The sequence below is a fragment of the Pseudorasbora parva genome, chromosome 17, assembly GCF_024679245.1.
Source record: "Pseudorasbora parva isolate DD20220531a chromosome 17, ASM2467924v1, whole genome shotgun sequence".
NCBI lineage: Eukaryota > Metazoa > Chordata > Actinopteri > Cypriniformes > Gobionidae > Pseudorasbora > Pseudorasbora parva.
In genome coordinates, this window is record NC_090188.1 from 20,241,624 (window position 1) to 20,264,189 (window position 22,566).

Consider the following 22,566-nt stretch of genomic DNA (forward strand, 5'->3'; position numbering starts at 1 on the left):
AAACTTTGGATCCCTTACATGCATTACTTCACAATCTAATTGGTCATCTTTTATACATCTCGTATGGAGTCTGACCAGTAGCTTTGAGATAGATTGGGTTTTTTGTTGGTCTGTGCTGCAGACTGCGGTAATGAGAGGCTATTTTGAGTGTGTTTTCTTACTGTTTTCCCTGCTTTTGCAGCTGTGCCTGTTAATGTAATTTTTCTGAGCCTTTCTGTGTCTCTCTTAAATTGTTTCAGACAGCAGCAGGAGAATAAGATACAAAAACACGTTAACTGGAATAAACTCAGAACTGGAGTCAGTCAGAACTGGGACTTCAGGAGTTTTTTGTTTGTTTTATTTATTAGTTTTATTTATATTTTTGGTTTTATTTAATAAGTTGTATTATTGTTATTTTAAACTGCATCAAACTGTTTTAGTACGTTTGACTCATACACAGGCATTCCTTAGAATAAGTTTGTTTGATTGAATCGGTTGAGTGAATCCTCTGTCTCTCTCTAATGGAAACAGTCACTTGTTTTAAATTATTCAATGACTCATGGCTTGTTTAGGGTGCAGGGATAGAAATTAACTTTTTGTCCACCGGCCACTGTGGCTGGTGGATTTCAAAATCTACCAGCAACTCAATGTTTTAACCAGCCACTTTCTTGTTTTTAACCGACAATGTGTAACAGCATGTGGAAATTAATACTACAAGCTCTACAATACTTAAGCAGTTTATTTAATCTCAAGTCTCAATGAAATACTGACATTTTCTCTTTTACACAAACCTTGAACTGATATACATTTCATTAAATGAGTAGGACTCTGTGCGCTCTTTTTTTTTTTTTTTTTACCTGGATGTGGCATTTGGATGATTCGTGGTGTTTTATGTCTTCCAGTTTTAGGTTTTTAGTCCCAACAATGAAACTATTAGTTTTGGCATGTTCTAAAGCGTGTTGACGACAAACTGAGCAGAACATTGTCAGTAGGGAGGCACCAAAATCAAAATGATTGGGCGTAAAATGCTACGTAATGATGCGAAGACATGCTCTGATTTCCTGCGGTAAAGCTACCAGTACCACTCAAATTATAAAACATTACAAGCTTACGTTTGTGAATCGCTGGTTATGTACTTGCTCAAATTGATTTTGGATCATTTTTATGAACTGTATTTATTTATTTTTAATTTCATTTTAATCTCTGTGTGTCTCACGTGATTTATATTTCGCACTTTGGAAGGGAAAATCAAATCCCCTTGGTTTTCACGCCACACTGTGGGACTTTTTAGGGAGCAAATGTTTCAGTGTAGATTTTGTGATTGAGACAGCCCTTAAAATGTCTGACTACTGATCTAACGAGCTGATTGAGATGCACCTTTAGGTACTGAATTAATTAGTGTCTTTAAATTAATTGGTTGAGAAAATGATTTAATGACTTATCACTTGTTTCATTTCTGAATTAATCAGTATCTTTGAACTAATCAGTTGAGTAAATGATTCAATAAATTGTCGCTTATTTTGTTTCTGAATGAATTGTTGTGTTATGAACGAATTAAGCCTAGTTCACACTGCCCGATTTTTGCCCCGAGTTTGAGTCGCCGACAGGTTTTGTGAAATCGCCGACAAATGCCCGAGATCACAGGCAAATCGGTGCTCGTGCACGCGAGTGACAATCACGCAGTATGAATGATCAAAGACGTGATCAGAGAGAATCGGCGACGAGTCGCCGACGCCGGTGAGATATTTGGCATGTTAAATATCTGGACCTGTCGGCGATTCAAACTCCTGCTGTGTGAACAGCGTTCTGACTGAAAATTACACCGACAGCCAATGAGAGAGTGAGATACAGTCAGCAGGAGGTTCAGGGAGGAGTTATAAAGCAGAATTTCAGTATTTTAATAGATGTATTTACAATTCTATCAAACAGAAACAAAGGCCAAACATTTGCACATCCAGCCACAGCAGCAGCACATTACAAAATTATTTATTTACCTCAAACTGTCTTTGCAGAACATCCTGGCTCCCTCTGTCTCTCCAACAATTTCTTCTGCCATAATCTTTTTTCTTTTTCTCCACAAATCAGCGAACATACAATTTGAAGCAAACTTTGTGCAGTTTATCATTTTTAATAACAATTCAAAGTCTCGCGTGAGAACTCCGGTCTGACGCACGTTGTTTTCTTGTCACATCGCATGTGTGTTTGGGAAACGTAGTTTGCGCACCGGAGAGAGAGAGTTGTCGGCGATTCTTCCTCTTGTTCAGTCATGCAGTGTGAACTCCTCTGTCGTCAAACCATCGTGCAGTGTGAACACAGCAGTGACTGAATGATACCCCAGATAGTCATGCAGTGTGAATAGAGCAGTGACCCGACGAGTTTGAAAATCGTGCAGTCTGAACTAGGCTTAAGTTGTGTAAATGTTGTCTACTGGAGTTATCTAAAGCTAGGAACACACCAAGCCGACGCCGATCAACTAGTGGCGACGAAAGCAAACTGCTGAGTCGGTTCACGTCGGCAGCGTCTTGGGTCCAAAGCGGTCCAAAGTTGCCCTGACACACCAAGCCGACGCTCGACATCAGACGGCCAATAGCGCGTCCGTTCTGCGCCTGCATTAGAGGAAATACCTTTCCGTCCCAGCTGGTGGCAGTAGTCTGTTTTCGTTATTCGAAGCGGGAAACCGGAAGAGCTATAAAGGTATCAGCTGTCGTTTTCGTTTCCCCACACAGACGGATTCGTGCATTTCAGAACGTTGCAAATGGCATTGCCGTTGTCAGCCCTTGGTCTTTTACTTGTGGAAGAGGAAAGGTAGAAGCGGACGCGAAAAATACGAGGAACGCTCACTAAATGGGTGAAATACCCGAAGTCAAAATGTGAAACCATAGATTATTACACTTGTTCACCTATCAATAACCCATAACAATAACAGGGCATAGCTCAAACAATACCCTGCAAATTGGCTCATTCAGATGCATTGTGGAAGTTAATGTGACACAATCTGAACAATGGCCACTTATAAGGATTGTTAAAATAAATATATGTGTATGACGTATTCTGATTTACAGTAAATTATGTTTGTAACAATGCTTGGTGCTAGTTCAATGAATTATGACAGAATTTGTATATATTTTTTTTCATTGGAAACATGCCTATGGTGACATTTCTTCAAAATGATATCATGCTGCTTCTTGCACATCACATAACAGCAGTTTGGAAATGAAATCTCCAGTGGCACAGAAATGTTAATGAAAATAATGTAACACTAAACCATACACTGAACTTAACTGACAGTAACCATGCTAACTATTAATTTACAGATATTGCACTTTGATAACATTGTATTGTGGAAGTAACACATTATGAAAATGTCTCTATTAATTGAAAATCTATTTATTCTTAAATTAAAACATCAATACAGATGTGTTTATTTACCCTGCTAGTTAGATGTCAAATAGCAAAATAAGGGTTAGAATTCTGCATCGTCTTGTGTTTTGTGATCCTTTTTTACATAAAGAACTGTGAATGCAAGTACCCAAAGTCAAAGTTTTTTATTTTCCAATGTTCAGTACAATGGGCACAAATAGCTATATAGAGAATAGCTATAAAAGTAGCTATATGTGTAGATTCAGCCAAGGGTGTACTGGGCCGTAGCTCAGCCGTAATGAAGCTGGGCTCCTCACGGGTGCCAATCCAGGTGTCACTGTTGGTACCATCTGAGGGTAAACAGGATTCACTTTCAGACAAAGGTTCCTTAAAGACACAATCAAAATGTGAACAATGTGATACAATAGATTCTTACACTTGTTCACCAATAACCCATAACAATAACAGGGCATAGCTAAAACAATACCCTGCAAATTGGCTAAATGGATCTATTCAGATGCACATTGTGGAAGTTGATTTGTTGAATTACTTGTAAATAGACCCATCTGAACATTCATTGGCCACTTTACCAAAAGCAAAATGTTCATTTGTTCAACTGGAAAGAAAAAATAAATAAAATAAATTATACACACACACACATATACACACACACACACACATATATATATATGTGTGTGTGTGTGTGTACCCTGATAGTTAGATTTGAGGTGCACTCCTTCCTTTTTGTGTGAGGTTCTAGAAACTGCAGGTGGGTCTTCTGAGCTCCAGAACTTCCTGAGGGTCCATGTTTCTTGTAACACATGTACTGGGTTCGCAATGAATCCCACCGCTTCTTGAGCTCTTTCTCTGAGGGACAATAAAAAAATTAAAAAAAACATTACGCTGAGTTATGTCAATTTCATGGCTATTGTAATGTTCATTTTTTACAGTCGCTAGAACACATTCTCAATACATTTAGGTCACTTTTGCAAAACTCTCCACACAGTTAGTACAACCGAAATATATGAGGGCTAAACTGTGGATTTATCATTGCTTTTGGACATAAAGACATGCATTAAGTGTTTTGATATCTTTAGTGCATTTTGAATGTGAAATTAACTGCTGTGCAAAGATGAAAGTTGCACACAACAATCTAACATGCAGTTTTTTTTTAAATATGGACTACTGAAGAAGAAAAAACTATTGCAAAAAAGGAAATCTTACCTGACATGACAACTTTATTTGCGATCTCACGCCACGGTTCTGCTTTCGCCACACAGTTGACATAACGTTAACATTTTCCCGTAGAGTGATACTAAGCTGGCCTTTTCTGGATCATGCTGATCAGTTTGTCTTCACTTGCCTCGGTCTACACAGCCATATATATTAACATGTGTTAACATGTATCGTAATGAGGAATATAATCAAATGAGACGACACCTTTCTTTTACTGTCTATGGAGAAGACAGGCGTTCTGTGTTCCCTCTTGACTCTGTCGTTTACTTGCTTCGTCACTTCCGTTTTATTTTCTCGTGCACTGGTTCGCTAGCTGAACAGCAAATCAGAACGATCATATGTCCCGACTGACCGACATGCGGCGACGCCGATTTAACATGTCGAATCGGCTGAAAAACAGCAGACGAGGACCAACGCCAGCCGACGGCGTGGAACTGTGTGGAACACACCGAGGAAACTTAGTTGGCCGACGCACAAAAACTGCCCGACGGCCGACCGTCGGCTTGGTGTGTTCCGGCCTTAACTTGCAAAATGTCACCTAAAAATCCCCATCACTAATGTCTGCCTGGGTTATGCAGCACAGACAAGTTGAATGATATAGATAATAGCAAATAAAGTATGACAACGATAGCGTTGGAAAAGTCTTATCACAATTGACATAACGAACAATTCTAATTGAGGCGGGAGTTTATCCCTCACATTTGATTAAAAGTAGCACAACATTTGACATTTGAGTTAATGGATCACAAAATCGGTTAGAGGCGCCCTGATGGAGAAAAGATTGGATCCAAACCTTCAGATCGCAACTTGTGTCTCTATAAGTTACGCAAACATATCTTGAAAAGGGCTGCGTTGCATGTATATGTTAATGTTGTTTTTGAAGCAGGGATGTCTGTAGTCTGTGACGTTTTAACTGTTGTTGTCTCAAGGCTGTAGTCCCCCTTGGGCGGGTAGAGCTCTCTACAGGCCTTGAGCAGAGCTGGATTTTTTCCAGCTGGGTTTTTGTGAGGTGGAGGGCCATGTAGCAGCAGGGTCCTAACACAGTGCCAGACGACTTTATTATCCAATAGAAACACAGTCACTCTTCCCTCTCCCTTCCCCTTCTCACATAGTGTCTAACCACTGCATAAGACTTGAGGGTGATTTATTTGTGTAATGCTTTGAATGTGTGTGTGTAAGATGTGCTGTAATTTATCCTAGTTATGGTCTCTCTAACATTTGTAAATGCTCAATATGTTAACAATTAAGTTCTAAAAGACTCAAAGGAAATAAAATAATTTTGCATAATGATGATTAAAATAATTTTAGGACTTCTCAACACTTCTCTGCAATGCATAGGGACATATTTCATTGTTGTCTTTTTGTTTAAACGTCATTTGTTTGCTTTATATTACTCACAAGATCACTTCAATACAAACATGACCTATTCAAACTGCACGTCTGGTTTAATTAGCTGTGAATCACACTTTGAGTCTAAACCAACACATTTCCAGTTCAACAGGACTGGAAAGACTACATCATTCAGCAACATGCTTTGACTTCCTCTGTCGGTTACATTTAACAGGAATTAGGCACAAGCCCATTGCTCAATAGATCATGTGACAGTAAAGACATTTTAATGTTACAAAAGTTTTTGTAGATAAAAGATTTAGTAATATTACTATTTTTAAAGGTTTTTTTGGTGAGCATATACATATTTAAAACAAACAACAACAACAACAACAAAAACCTACTAACACCAAGCTTTGAATATTAATTACAATTATGTATTACGATGGGGCAATTATGAAGACATATTATAAAGGGAATATAATCCCAGGGAACACAAACATGGATCTTTTACAGTCAGTTGTGTTGTTTTTTCCAAGGAAATCAGGTTATCCATCCAGGGGTAAAAGTTCCCTTTAATGAAGTATGATTTTGTTTGTGTCACAGATGATTTTTTTTCAAAAGTTATTTCTTTACTCGTGATGAATCCAAGTAATATTCCTAGGCTGTCCATCAACTCAGCTGTAGTGGGGTTTTCTTCAGTGGGATGTTGTTTTGGTCTAAAAACTGTTCACTGTCAAGCATACATATTAACATAATAAGCTCTTGTTTACATCAACCCAGATTAGAATACCATACCAGAGAATAACCAGAGTTGTGAGTTGTGTCTCACCCACATTTTTGTTCTATTTTTTCTCTTTGTTTATCTCAGCCCCTTTAATTGCTTGTGAGCTCCATTTCCTGTCAGGCCCTGCCAGGTCTCGCCAGACTACATAAAATCCTCTCTGCTACCATGCACCTGTTATATGTGCAGTACACAGAGACGCTCTGTGCCTCGTAGCTCAGATGTGCCTTTGTGTGGGTCCAAACAGCCCAGCTGAGCAGTCTCCTACATCAGCACACTCACACCAAGGCCATAACCGTGTCTTGAACATTGGGGGAACCCAAGTTTTTAAGGAATTAAATAATATAAGGATCAAAAGGGTTTTAAAGGGTTAGTTTACCCAAAAAAAAAGTTAATTCTGTCATTGATTACTCACCCTTGTGTCGTTCCAAACCCGTAAGACCTTCGTTCATTTTCGGAACACAAATGAAGATCATTTGGATGATATCCGAGAGCTTTCTGACCCTTCCATAGACGGATATTTTATTAACACCTTTCAAGGCCCAGAAAGCTAGTAAAAACAAAAAATAGTCCATGTGACTCCAGTGGTTCAATAATTTTATGATGAATACTGGCCACTAGTCAGGCGACTATAATTACATTGAAAATTGTGAGGCATAAACAAATAAAATATATTTTATATATTTTGTTTGTTAAATATATATATAAAAAATATTGCATAAATATAATAAATAATAATATAATAAAAATATTTTAAAAAATAAATATATATTTTTAGTTATAGTTTTTATAATTTCACTTTGATTTAGTTAATTACTTTTCATAAATGTATCAACCCCCTGCTGTTCTTTCCCCAAACCAAAGTTAGGGAATCCCTAGTCTCAGCCTCAGACCATTGGCCCACGGACCATTGGCTAAACGTCTAATGCATATGGCACACTTAAAAGAACTGTATGTAAGAAATGTATTTCAATTAATCATAAAATGGCCCTGATATGTCACTAGACATTAAAAATTATGTTAATTTAAAATACTTATATCACTGACAACAGTAGTCCGGCCAGGATATTGTCATTTAAAAATTGTTGTTGCAGCCTTCAACTGATTTTTTTTATTGTTCACATGTTGTGTTTTGGCCTGATTCATGAAGTGGAATAAAACGAACTGTGATTGGTTAGAAGTAATCTTCCCCACAGCGCACTCTCACACACACGCACGCACGCACGCACACACACACACACACACACACACACACACACACACACACACACACACACACACACACACACACACACACACACACACACACACACAATAAGCCAGCCCGCTATAACAAATGACCCTGTTTGGTTGGAAACAGGATAAGAGTTAGCCTTTAGTCTAGTGTTGTTTGGAGTTGTTGATATTTTAAATGGTGCACTAACAAAGGCTGTTCCTTTCAACTGTGATGTTCTGTGTATCCCAGTGCCGTGACATCCCTATTGAGATGACAGTGGGTGAAGGAGATAAATGACCAATTGAACTGGAATCTCTCTCTCTGTCTCTGTCTCTGTCTCTGTCTCTGTCTCTGTCTCTCTCTCTCTCTCTCTCTCTCTCTCTCTCTCTCTCTCTCTCTCTGTCTCTGTCTCTGTCTCTCTCTCTGTCTCTCTCTCTGTCTCTCTCTCTGTCTCTGTCTCTGTCTCTGTCTCTGTCTCTGTCTCTCTCTCTGTCTCTCTCTCTCTCTCTCTCTCTCTCTCTCTCTCTCTCTCTCTCTCTCTCTCTCTCTCTCTCTCTCTCTCTCTCTCTCTCTCTCTCTCTCTCTCTCTCTCTCTCTCTCTCTCTCTCTCTCTCTCTCTCTCTCTCTGTCTCTGTCTCTGTCTCTCTCTAATAACTTTGCCTGTGTTTATCCTGCCCATGCTGGCAGTCCGAAGGGTTTCCTGTTTACTCACCGAGTCGTATGTGCGTGCATCTTGTTGAGTCTTTCAAAAAACAGAAACAGGCACAGAAACGGGATGATGCAAGGTAAATAACAGCTTGCTTTCTCTGGTTGACATACCGAGCAGGGCTCAACAATGGCTTGCTTGATAGGGCAATTTGTGAGAGAGTTTCAAGCTGTCACTTCTTTGCGTCATATGATATGCCATTGTTTTCCAGCAAACTTACACATGTTTATGGATATAGCTGTGGACTGTATAATGTTGGCAGCACAAGCAGCCCTGCTGAGGAAAGATAAATGTGTGTTGTGATGCCTCATTACAGCAACAACATGAGGTGAAGCCTCTTCACAGACAGGAGTAGATTAACATGTCAAACTCAATCCATATCTGTCAGCACAGGAATAATGCTTCACAGGAAATACCTGGAACTGACTCAGATTTCTCTTCCACTATTTAGGGATTGTGGTACCGAATTGTGCTACAGTCTAAACGTATAAGCTCTGCTGATTATTAGCTCTGAAAACACGAGTCAATAGTAATATGTGCAGAAGAAAGCAAAGGTTTGGGAGGAGATGTTAGTTCTTTTCAAAGCTTCTGATGGTCACATCAAAGGCGTTGTGAGCTGAGCTCCACATGTTTGCCACAATTTTCCCTCCAGTGTCAGCACCCAGACAGCAGCTTTGTGTTAGCTCAACACATAAATTCAACTAGGGAAAAAAGGCTTTGTGTTTTCTTTGTGGACAGTAAGAAGGGAGTCAGGTTGACACTGTGCAAGCAAGACTGTGCTGTCTGTGAAGGAAAAAGCTGTTGTTCATAACTCATACAGCTGTGCTAGATCAAAGCTTTTCTGGGTGTTGGGGATCTGCAGCATCTGGAAGTGGGTCAGCGTTGGCTTTTGCTCCAGCTGATGACAATCTTCTGCAGCAGTAGAGAGATGCTTGCTCCTCGTAAACAAAGTGACCTGCAGAGGCAGTGTGGCTGTTTTTAATGGCTGTATTGTTTACAAATTCTCTAGGAGGGTATATTTATTATTTAATTTCCTTTCAAGGGATACTTTTATGCATTTAGCTTAGCCCACTAAGCCCAGTTCATTCACTATGGTACCAAACAGAGATCAAGTTAGAAGCGACCAAACACCTCCACGTTTTCCCTATTTAAATACAGTTACAGGAATAATTGAACGATCAAGTATGATGACATAAAATAAAACGTTGCGACCTTTTGCCACATTTCAGGCTTCAAACATAAAGATATAAAACTGTAATTTTTTGTGAAGAATTCAACAACAAGTGCGACACAATCATGAATTTGAATTAAATTTATTGGATATTTCAAAAAAATTTAACAAATCAAAAACTGAAAATTGGGCGTGCAAAATTATTCGTTCCCTTTACTTACAGTGCAGCAAACTCTCTCCAGAAGTTCAGTGAGGATTTCTGAATGATCCAATGTTGACCTAAATGACTAATGATGATAAATAGAATCCACCTGTGTGTAATCAAGTCTCCATATAAATGGACCTGCACTGTGATAGTCTCAGAGGTCCGTTTAAAGCGCAGAGAGCATCATGAAGAACAAGGTACACACCAGGCAGGTCTGAGATACTGTTGTGGAGAAGTTTAAAGCCGGATTTGGATACAAAAAGATTTCCCAAGCTTTAAATATCCCAAGGAGCACTGTGCAAGCGATAATATTGAAATGGAAGGAGTATCAGACACTACAAAAAGTGTTGTTTAAAGTTTGCCACAAGCCACCTGGGAGACACACCAAACATGTGGAAGAAGGTGCTCTGGTCAGATGAAACCGAAATTGAACTCTTTGGCAACAATGCAAAACGTTATGTTTGGCGTAAAAGCAACACAGCTCATCACCCTGAACACACCATCCCCACTGTCAAACATGGTGGTGGCAGCATCATGGTTTGGGCCTGCTTTTCTTCAGCAGGGACATGGAAGATGGTTAAATTGATGGGAAGATGGATGGAGCCAAATACAGGACCATTCTGGAAGAAAACCTGATGGAGTCTGCAAAAGACCTGAGACTGGGACGGAGATTTGTCTTCCAACAAGACAATGATCCAAAACATAAAGCAAAATCTACAATGGAATGGTTCAAAAATAAACATATCCAGGTGTTAGAATGGCCAAGTCAAAGTCCAGACCTGAATCCGATCGAGAATCTGTGGAAAGAACTGAAAACTGCTGTTTACAAACGCTCTCCATCCAACCTCACTGAGCTCGAGCTGTTCTGCGAGGAGGAATGGGCAAAAATTTCAGTCTCTCGATGTGCAAAACTGATAGAGACATACCCCAAGCGACTTACAGCTGTAATCGCAGCAAAAGTGGCGCTACAAAGTATTAACTTAAGGGGGCCGAATAATTTTGCACGCCCAATTTTTCAGTTTTTGATTTGTTAAAAAAGTTTGAAATATCCAATAAATTTCGTTCCACTTCATGATTGTGTCCCACTTGTTGTTGATTCTTCACAAAAAATTACAATTTCATATCATTATGTTTGAAGCCTGAAATGTGGCAAAAGGTCGCAAAGTTCAAGGGGGCTGAATACTTTCGCAAGGCACTGTATATTGTTTAATGATTTTGAAAGAAGTATTTTATGCTCAACAAGGCTGCATTTATTTGATCAAATAAACACTGTAAAACTTTGATTTTATTATAACTATTTAAAATAATTATTTTACATTTTATTTAATATTTTAAATAAATATGTCTCATAATCAATAATTGTTAGCATCATTACCTTCAGTAATAATTCAAATATGCTGAATGCTCAATAAACGTTTCTTATTATTATCAATGTTGAAAACGGTTGTGCTGCTTAATATGTGTGTATGTGTGTGTACGTGCGTGCGTGCGTGCGTGTGTGTACGTGTGTGTACTTGTGTACGTACACTGATCTTTTTCCAGGATACTTTGAATGGAAAGTTACATTTTTAACAGCATTTATTTGAAATATAATCTTTTTGATCACTTAAATGCACCATTGCTGAGTACAATTAATTTTTATAAAATAAAAACTTACACCAAACTTTTGAATGGTATTCATTAAAATGGAAGCAAGATGAAAAACCAGCATGAATAAATTGTTTCCAAACTTTTGACCCTGACTGCAGTAAATGTACAGGATGTATGTTGGCCTTGTGAAGAGTAATTTTCAGTGGTAATCACAACATTCCATGGTTTTCATTTTCCACATGAAGCTGTTTTTGATTATTACCTGTGCTGAGCCATGCATTTACAACTGATAAAGTTCATTAGGAAGCTTTATGTTCCTCCTCCTGCTCTCTTCCACCACCCTTTCTCATGGCTTGACCTTTGCCCTGTTTTGTCTACACCAGGCTCCCATCTGATCCCTCTCCCTGTACTATGCCTGAAGCTGTTTTGAAAACCTCTTTAGAAAAGATAGGGTGGACAAAAGATTTAAACTCGGACCGTCATCTCTGTTTTCTCTAACAGTAATCCTATAATCTCTATCCAAATGTGTAGTGCAATTTGTTATAGCTAGGGTCATATTGATTAAACTCATGCTACTTCAAATGTATATAATCATATAATTTTATCTATTTATCTGATTTATTATATCGTATTTGTAGTTAATTATTTTGAATTGACAGCCATAGCTGCAACATGGATAGTATTGTCAATTATAAAGTGTGTGTGTGTGTGTGTGTGTGTGTGTGTGTGTGTGTGTGTGTGTGTGTGTGTGTGTGTGTGTGTGTGTGTGTGTGTGTGTGTGTGTGTGTGTGTGTGTGTGTGTATAAAATATGTAATTTGGGGTAATTCACAAGACAAGAAATGAGAATCAAAGGTAGAAGGCTTTTAATGACGTTTAGGGTGCATGAGGTGAATGATACTAATCTTCTGGTCTAGAAGTCTTGTATGCTTATTACTTTGGCCTATCCATGTGGAATGGTTGAGATTTCCTCTTTCTGGGCTTCAAAATAAAGCATGTGTGTCTGTGATCCACAGAAACCCAGCCCGACACAGAAGAGCTGCATACACCAAATCATGTCTGCAGAGATAATGATGCAGTCCTGCCTCATGGACCGGAGCAGCAGCTTTTTTAAGGTGAGGGGCGAGACTCGTCGCCACTGTCCACTGTGCTTTGCCTTGTATGTCTGTATGTGTCTGCATGTTCTGGATAGGAATTTGCATGTACTATGTTATCATTACATGAGCTTCTCTAACTGAGCCTCCTATATAAAAAAAAAAACTGCTTACTCATCATAACTTAAGTATGTTACATTAAATTTGTATTGGTGGACTACAAAAGTAAGACAGTTGGTAACCCTAGTTCTTAAAGGGTTAGTTCACCCAAAAATGAAATGTTTGTCATTAATGACTCACCCTAATGGTCCGACAGCATATTCAAGTGTATGCACACTATACTGTCCATGTCCAGAACATATGGACTATTTTGATGATGTTTTTATTCCCTTTCTGGACATGGACAGTATAGTGTGCCTTACATATGCTGTCGGACTAAATATAAAATATCTTAAGCTGTGTTCCGAAGATGCGCGGAGGTCTTATGGGTGTGGAACAACATTAGGGTGAGTCATTAATGACATAAATTTCATTTTTGGGTGAACTAACGCTTTAAGAAACAGTCTTAACATGGTGGTTGTGTTTATACTGGTATTAAAACTATAGTCAACAAAATAAATTCTTTCCAAACCTGAATGACTTTGTTTTGGTACAAAAAAAAAGAAGATCTCCACGCCATCAAAGTTAATGGGGTCTGAAAAATGTTAGTTTTTCAGAAATATATACGTGGTTTTATGTTCCACAGACATAGTTATTTCTGGGACAACGAGTAAATGATAAGAACTTTCAATTTTGGATAACCTGTCCTTTTTAAGGTTCATATCAGATAATACCAATTAGTCAATGCTAAATACAGTTAGAGGGTTCCAAAATGTTTTGAGATCCAATCACTTAAACCTCATTCAGACATAGTCAAAAACGCATGTGACCACATGGCCTACACATTGACGTCATGACTAAACAGCACTATAGTTTACATTTTCCACAGTAATGTGTCAACCAGCAATAAATGATACACTGAAAACCACCATCACTGGGTGAGTTTGCTTTCTGTAAGTGTCCTACTTTAGAGCCAGACAGAGCGCAGGTTAGTCAGGGCCTCTGGAGACCACGTGGAATGCTTCTCTGTCCGTTCTCTCTGCCAGCACTAAAGCTGCTGAGCTTAAGAGGTTCTCAGAGGATGATAGATCCAGTTGTTACCTCTTCAAGCTATTCTTCCAACAAACATAAAGACTTTTTGTGTGAATGTTTATGTAATTGTTTCAGGGTGACCTTGTTTATCCTCCAGCATGTGTTGTGATCATTTCATGCAGGAGGAAGTTGTAGTTGAAATTGCAAGCTTGTTACATGTAAACAATTAGAAGCAGCCGAAGGCAAATAAATCAGGCTTTCGCTCCGACGCTAATCGGCCATGGCGAATGCATGATAAGATTATGAACATCAGTGAACAAAAATTTATATTCCTCCTTGTTTCCTTAACAGAAAACACTCCTGTAACATCTCTTCCCTGTCATCAATTTAGATGATACTTCAGTGGAATGTGGTGAGCGGTTTGAATTTTACCTTCGTCATCTATAAAAGGAATAGTTCAACGACAGCAATAAAAAGGAAAATTCTCTCATTATTTACTTTCCCTTGTGTTGTTCCAAACATGTATGATTTTCTTTTTAAACAATATATTCCTGCCCTTTTTTAATGAAATAGAAAGCATAGGCATAGAAAAGTGTCATATGGCAGAAGACTTGAAATACATCTATCATCTATACCCCATATAGATGATAGATGTATTTCAAGTCTTCTGCCATATGACACTTTTCTTCTATGATAGCGATACACAATATCAGAATTCTGGCAGATACTGATAAGTCAGGAAGTATCTTTGTTTTAGCCAACAACCAATTGTGGGGGGTCCCAAATAAAACTTTAAAGGTGCTGTATGTAAGTTTTTGACTGTCCTAAAGCGTAAAAATACCATATGTGTGCAGATATTTAGGAAAACATGCTGAGCTCACATACTCTTTTCTCTGAAAGGCAATGCTACAGGCAGTTATTAGACTTTGAATAGATATAGACTTTGAATAGTTATAGACTTTGAAATATGCATTCTGTCATAATGTCTGTTTTTGTTTTGGCCTGTGCGATAAAGCATGTTGCCAATTTACCCAATAGTATTTTGACACCAGAGGTTGCCAGTTGGCGGAAAACTGTGTATTGCTGCCATGGAAGCCAGTGAACAAACTGAGTCAGAGATCGCAGATTCTACCTGACCTAAAAAGCCTCAACATCCATCTAAAAATCTCTATGAACGGAAGCATATTAAAACGTGGATAAATCAACTCATCAACTTCCATTAAGTTGCACTCGTTCATGTTGTGTTTTTAAACTGGCAACCAGCATGAGCGTTGAGGCTGAGGGGGCGGGGCAACCAGTATTTTGAATTTGCACTGCACTTCCCACTTTAACCACTAGTTTTCATTCTTACATACAGCACCTTTAAATGATTTAAATTGTGTTATATGAACCTTACTACTGTATGATATCAGTAACTTGAATTTGATTAAAAATAATGGCTTAGAGATGTTCCTCAAAATGTAAACTTTTGTGGTTTATTGAATAAACATGTTGGAATGACATTAGGAAGAGTAAAATATCACAATGTTTATTTTTTTAATGAACAGTCCCTTTAATTGAAAAACTCTGCTGCTGTAATTTTGAGTGTTTATATTTTGAACACTCCTCTCAGTGTTAGGACTGTGTTTGGCTGAAAAGGGCATGCTAGTAAAATGTCAGCACATAGTTTCCTAGAGTCTTTCTTGGCTGCTTTGTATGCTTTGAATGACTTTACCTCACGGCTGATTAAATAGAGGCACAGATGACTGCAGAATTTGGAAGAGCTCTTGGTCTCACCAGTCTCCAGAACACCAGCCAGCACCTCACAGGCATCAGAGTTTCCTAACAAATGTCCAGCGGGTGAAAATGCACCTTTTTTCTGCTTCATCACCTCTTTTAATGGCTCATCACTAAAGCTAAAGTCATTCTCTGCTTCTGGATAAATGTATCAACAACTGAATCATTTTTACATCCGATCTTTCTCTGTCTCAACAGGATTGTGTCTGTTTGCGCTATTAAAGGTTCACTGAAGTGCCTTGAAACGCGCCACATTATTCAATGTGTTGACGTAATTTCCCCTGAAACGGCTTCAGCTGTTAGCAGCTCCTCCCCTTTTTTTTGAAAAAGCCAAAAGTGTTTCGTTAATACCACAGTTTGACTAGAGCCTTTCTGTAAATCCAGATTTTTTTCCTAATCTCTAACTGTTTATCATCATAATCCCCTCCATATTGCTTTGAAGTGCAGCATTCTGTGCAGAATTTTAATGGGTCCAATATGTTTTGTTGTCTCCGCCGACTCGCTCATATGATCCGCGCATTTCTCTAGTCTCTCATGTCTCTAGTCTCCTGTGTGTCTAGTCAACGGCTCTGGTCTAGACTGTGTGTGCGCTGCGGCGGTGCGTGTGAAACTAATGTGAAACCAGAATTTGTTTGGTTCAACTGAAAGCATATTTACACTGTCTGAATCATTTCCTATCGCATATATAGTGGGCAATGTGCCATTCACCATGTAGAAAATTGTAAATGTGTAACTGGCTGACCGATTTCAGCTGCAGCATAGTAGGGGGCGGGATGCTTCAGATTCTAGAGAGCATTTGATAGGACAGAAGATGTAATGAGAAGATGAAGTCTGTGATGATGTCATCAAAATATGTCATTCATTTTAATGGAAGTGAGAAACTGTATGTTTTAAATGCTTTACATCTTCTAAATGCGATTTTGTCATTGTTTTGGGACACAAGTCATACTAAAAGCTACAGTGTGGGTACGGAAAGGAATCAGACCACCTTACATTTTTCACTGTTTGTTATATTGTAGCTTTTGGCAAATCATTTAAGTTAATTTTTTTCTCATTAATGTACACACAGCACCCCATATTGACAGAAACAAAACTGAATTGTTGATTTTTTTTTTGCTGATTTATTAAAAAAGAAAAACTGAAATATCAAATGGTCCTACGTATTCAGACCCTTTGCTCAGTATTTAGTAGAAGCACTCTTTTGATCTAATACAGCCATGAGTCTTTTTGGGAAAGATGCAACAAGTTTTTCCCACCTGTATTTGGGATCCTCTGCCATTCCTCCTTGCAGATCCTCTCCAGTTCTGTCAGGTTGGATTGTACATGTTGGTGGACAGCCATTTTTAGGTCTCTCCAGAGATGCTCAATTGGATTTTAGTCAGGGCTCTGGCTGTGCCATTCAAGAACAGTCATGGAGTTGTTGTGAAACCACTCCTTTGTTATTTTAGCTGTTTGCTTAGGGTCATTGTCTGTTGAAATGTCTTGAGCACTCTGGAGAAGGTTTTCGTCCAGGATATCCCATACTTGGCCGCATTCATCATAACACCCCCACAGCATGATGCTGCCACCACCATGCTGCACTGTTGGGACTGTATTGGACAGGTGATATTTTTCTCCACACATGCCACTCTGCTATAAAGCCCCTACTGGTGGAGGGCTGCAGTGATGGTTGACTTTCTACAACTTTCTCCTATCTCCCGACTTCATCTCTGGAGCTCAGCCACAGTTCTCTTTGGGTTCTTCTTTACCTCTCTCACCAAGACTCTCCCCCGATAGCTCAGTTTGCTCTGACATGCACTGTGAGCTGTAAGGTCTTATATAGACAGGTGTTTGGCTTTCCTAATCAAGTCCAATCAGTATAATCAAATATAGCTGGACTCAAATGAAGGTGTATCATCTCAAGGATGATTTGAAGAAATGGACAGCACCTAAATATATAAGTGTCACAGCTTAGGGTCTGAATACTCAGGACCATGTGATATTTAAATTTTTATTTTTTAATAAATGAGCAAATATTCAACAATTTTGTGTTTTTCTGTCAATATAGGGTGCTGTGTGTACATTAATGCAAAAAAAAAAAATAACTTAAATGATTTTAGCAATTGGCAAAGAGTATAACAAAGAGTGAAAAATGTAAGGGGGTCAGAATATTTTCCATACCCACTGTAAAACACTTCAATTTTGATGTCAGGGGGCCTTTAAGTGTAAATGATAGGTGGTCCTATTGTCTTCCTTTTGGCTGACATTATTTTCTGTGTTCTTGTAAATCTTTTGGAAACATCTTCTGCTTTTCTCTGTCAGTGCTGCTCATTAGCATTGCACAATCTCAGTGATTTATGATTGGGGAAAATCCTTTGCTAGAAACCACTCTTTTCTTTTGAAGGTACCCTAGAATGATTTGAAACAATGTTTTAAATTGTTCTCTGATACCTAAACAGAGGGTATGTGGCTTATTTAAGGTTAAAAAAATTGACCAGATACAGTTTTACAGGTCCATTTACAACCATAATTTGTCCCTAGGATGTAATGCTCTGTTTTTGCCTTATTTGGAAGGGTTGTGAATATTAATGCAGAGTTCTGCTCTGATTTGCTGTTTCACTGCACGGCTCAATGACAGCTAACACATCTATACCATCCGTCATGGCAATGATTCAACAATGATACCTTTTTTACTTTGAATCACGAACTGAACTGGGTAGTGTGCAAATATGTTGTTTGTATAGTAACATTACACTTTGACAGTAGAGTCCTGATTTAAAAGTCAATTTATTTAGCCAAACTAAGATAATATAGAAGCCACTCAAAATAGTCAGTATCATGTATACTACTCACCTGCTGCAAAATAATTATACTTCAGTTCTCAAAAATGTATTTAATTAACAAATTGACGAGAAGCCTTGTCAAGTGACTATCGTTTCAACTTAGATGGTGAAGAAGGTGATGTTAAGGATCGAGTGAGCTATAGCAACTAAACAGTAGTAGTAAATGTAGTTAGCTTCTGAGTTATGTGTTGATGATTAAATTTAGGCTAATTTAGATTTCAGTCTGTCAAAAAGGGACCGACATACGTATCTACTGTTGTATGTTATGACAACACTGACAGGAAATAATATTAACCTTTGTCATTTGACAAACTGTTATGTGTGCTACTTGGAGTTTCCAATTGTTACTGTACTAGAATCTTATGTTGGATCTAGACAACACAGGGGATATTATCGTTAATGTTGTCTTACTAAAAAAACTTTCAATTTAATCAGAAATGGGTTTGACAGTCAAGAAGTGGATACAATCACTACTTACTGCTTGCAGGAATATAGTTGGAATCTGCCCTTTCTTCAGTTTTAGACGCTGAGCGAATCCTGCTTGAGATTGTCCAGGTTAGAAAAACTGTACTTGGTAAAATGGGCCGAGCAAACAAACAACTTTGAATTAAATTATTGTATTCAATTATAAATAAACTTCAACCATGACTGTTGACATTTTTTATCTGTGGGAAGGGTAGAAAAGTCCTCACATCCCCTGCACAGCCTGGATCATAACATTTATTTCCATGATTTGCCGTTTTCGCTATCCTCGTGTGATGCTTTTTTACCTACAGAACTCCCAATGATCAGTTCTGCCTGACCATGAACATTGGCTGGCATGCAAATGTTGGGGGCGTACATATTAATGATCCCAGCGATTGTGTCACATGTGGCGTTATGTTGAGAATTACTTATTTTTCTGTGGTGTTTTTCACAAACAAGATTTACATATGAAGGAGGAGACAATGGTGTTTGAGACTCACTGTATGTGATGTACATGTACTAAAATCTTGTTATTTAACTATGGCAAGGTTAATTCAATTTTTAATTCTAAGAAAATTAAAACTGAGTAAGAAAATGTGGGTTGTCCTGGTGTTGGTGCTTTTGCACAGGTGACCAGAGTTTTTCTCCATAAATTCTCATCTCTACTCTTAATTTCTCTTCTAATAAAAACAGTTCAAATAAACAAATGGATAAATGCATACATAATATAAAACATCTACAATAGCATTAAAAAGTTTGGGGTTGGTGCAAACATTTTTTTAAAGGGGTGATGAATTAATTAATAAATTATTTCCCCTGAGCCTTTGATATATGAAAGGTCATGGTAATATAAGAATATCATGTAAATAAGTTTCGGAGCTGAAAACTTCCTTGTTAGTAAAAGAAAAGCTTTTATAGACACCAGGCACAGAAATCGAGGCTCTAAAATCAATGACGTATTAGAAGGGGGAAACGCTGTCTCTGTACGCTGCTTCTGTAGCCCTGCCCATCGACTCGTGGAGCTAAACTGATCGCGTTATTGAGCAATAAACATGCCGAAGATAGCAAGATAATTGTTTGTAAACAAGACACAGGTCGACCCTGGATTTGCAGACATATTGAGATTAATTATATTGGATACAACAGGAATGGTGCAACAAACTTATGTGAGTAAAACATGTTTTTTTTTTTTTTTTAGATATGTGATATTATTGCATTGTTACAGATTGATTATGTGTACATGTCTAACATACATTTTTTTTAGCACGCCGTCACAGGCTGGAGAATCCCTCATTTGTTGGCTCATTATGATTCGGGTTCAGAACAGATCAGATCGGATATGTTATGGGCTAGCTAAGCCCAATGTCCCAGGGCTATGTGTTTTCCAGATCAAAACGCAAGCACGTTGGCAGGCCGGTGAATCTTAAAAAGTGAAATAACTTTCATTCTTGATCTGCGTTGTTAATGTTCACTTTCTTGATTTGATATTTGAAGAGCGCACGTCCGCCCGCTTATATGTGCGGTTTGCACTTATCCATTGTTTGGGTGGGCCAAGTAATAAAAAAATAACGCAAACGTGGGTAGATGAGAGAAATCATTGTGTTTGTTTGATGAATATGTTTTGAGAACCCTTTCAGATAATTATTCGTGTTGCCGCTTTCAAAACAATCCCTCCTGTGAACTGATAAGGGAGTTGAAGCTCATTAAATATGCAAATCTTCTCCAATCCTAGCCATGGGTGTTTACTTCCAAGTCTCCAGTGCGGCACACCCATTAAAACCCAGCGTTCAGGAGAGAGCCTCAAAACCAGTGTAGAAAGTAGCATATTACTTATTAGTTATGATGTTTCTGAATTTAAAAACTACATGAACGTCATTAGTTTATCTCAGACAACAGTATAAAAAAAATAAAAAGGCCAGTACATGACACCTTTAAAGCGTTTGAAAGTCTCTTATACTCACAAAGGCTGCTAGCCTGACGAGTCAGACCCACATCAAGATGTTTGGTCTGGAAACTCACCATTGACAGGGCTCAATCTGAGGGGCGGGATAAACGGTTGTCTTACAAACTCCCTCTGCACGGATAGCGCTACAACCAACCAGAGCAACGAAGGGGAAGCGGAAGCGGAGCTCGTTGACAGATTAAACTTTTGCCGTATCCGGTCGGCAAAACTCAGAACACATCTTCCCTTCTTAAGAATGACTTCAGTGTCGTTCTTTGTTCTTTTCTCAGAGAAAAGCTTTACTCCAAGTCTTCCAGAGTCACGGTCAAAGCTGATTCGAAAGATGTTCGCCAATTTCTGTGTTTACTAGTAGCACGCAAGCGCAACTTGGCCGTCATTATATTAAGCCCGCCCACCGACTCTATACACGATGCGATTGGCTCGACCAGAGTTTGGCTTTTACAGCTCAGTAGTGTATTGAGAGTTGCTAGACGACACTCGCAGCAGATTAGATTTGCTGCCGCTAAGGCATCTAGATTTCTAGGCTAAAAGGCTGCAACTATTTGATTAAATTACAGCAAAAATAGTAATATTCAAAAATATATTACAGTTTAAAAGTCTTCATTGTCTCTTTTTCTTGATAAATTAATTAAATACATTTTAATATTTTTTTCTTTGATTTAAATATAGAACGTTCAAAATAACAGCATGTTTGAAAAAACAACAAAGTCTTTACTGTCACTTTTAGTCAATTTATTTAATCCTTGCTGAATTAAAGTGTTAATTTATTTAACAAAAACAAACTCTTACTAAACCAAAACTTTTGAACAGTAGTGTACATGTACACATAATAAATTCATATATTATTTAAATATTATTTTATAATTGTATATGTTAGAAAAAATGCAAAATCGAGTGTTAGTCCTAACATGTATAAATTTGCTATTAAGACCATGGTGACAACTGTGTTTAAACTCATGCATGCCTGTGCCTGAAGGTTTTTATTTATGATAAGGTTTTTCTTGTCTGACTCCGACAATGAGTTTATTTTATGTTGGTTTGATAATTCTTGACCTTTCAAGGCCATTCAGCAATAATATACAGCAACTAAGCACATTGGTATTACTGAAGCACTTTTTACATCTTTTTCTAGTGCTTTTCTTGGCTGTGAGCTGGTTGGTGTGTAATTGTGGTTTGCTGACTAAGTCCGAGATGAAGTTAGGGAAATAGCTCATGACTATAGTGGAAAATGCTGGCTCAGATTAAAAAGAAAGACAACCGAAAGTGTGGATGGGTCTTTACTTGTCTAGTTCATGGTTGAGGGTTTACTGAAATCTTGAGGTCTCCTCACACGTATGAATGTTAGTGTTCACAGGAATTTCTGCAGGCTAAAATAAGTTCAAGAAGTAAATATGAAAAATAAATAAATAAACGAAGAGAGAGAGAAAAATATCTGCCTGCCCCCTGTTGGCCATGAAGAGTAACTTAGATCTATGAAGAAATACAATGGCAAATGGCTTTTCCAAGTGAACTTGCAAATCACTGTGCTTCATGTCTGATCTAAGCAGTTAGATAAAGAGCACTCTGCTGTTCACTGTTTGATCCTAGAATAATGGAAGGAATCATCAAAAGAAAAGTAATGGCACTGTTCTTTAATGTCTCTGTTTCTTAATTGTTCTCTCTGTTAGTTGTTGAAAGGAAACGGATGCAGTTGCTGGCTTACAGGGAATAATTTCATGATGACTAATTCCAGACAGCCACT

The 22,566-nt window shown here is 38.2% G+C and overlaps 1 protein-coding gene across 5 annotated transcripts in view; it reads left to right on the top strand.

Annotated features, from left to right (window-relative positions):
* The window catches only part of rin2a (Ras and Rab interactor 2a), a 50,661-nt gene that overhangs the window by 8,398 nt on the left and 19,697 nt on the right, over positions 1-22,566 (top strand). For 3 of the 5 annotated variants that reach the window (XM_067421041.1, XM_067421037.1, XM_067421038.1), the window contains one exon: positions 12,591-12,689. In XM_067421041.1, coding sequence (XP_067277142.1) covers positions 12,630-12,689 — 60 coding nt within the window. In that variant the 5' untranslated portion in view covers positions 12,591-12,629. Of the gene's footprint in view, positions 1-12,590; positions 12,690-14,150; positions 14,212-22,566 lie in introns of all 5 variants that reach the window. The other 2 variants (XM_067421039.1, XM_067421040.1) reach the window with 1 other exon arrangement.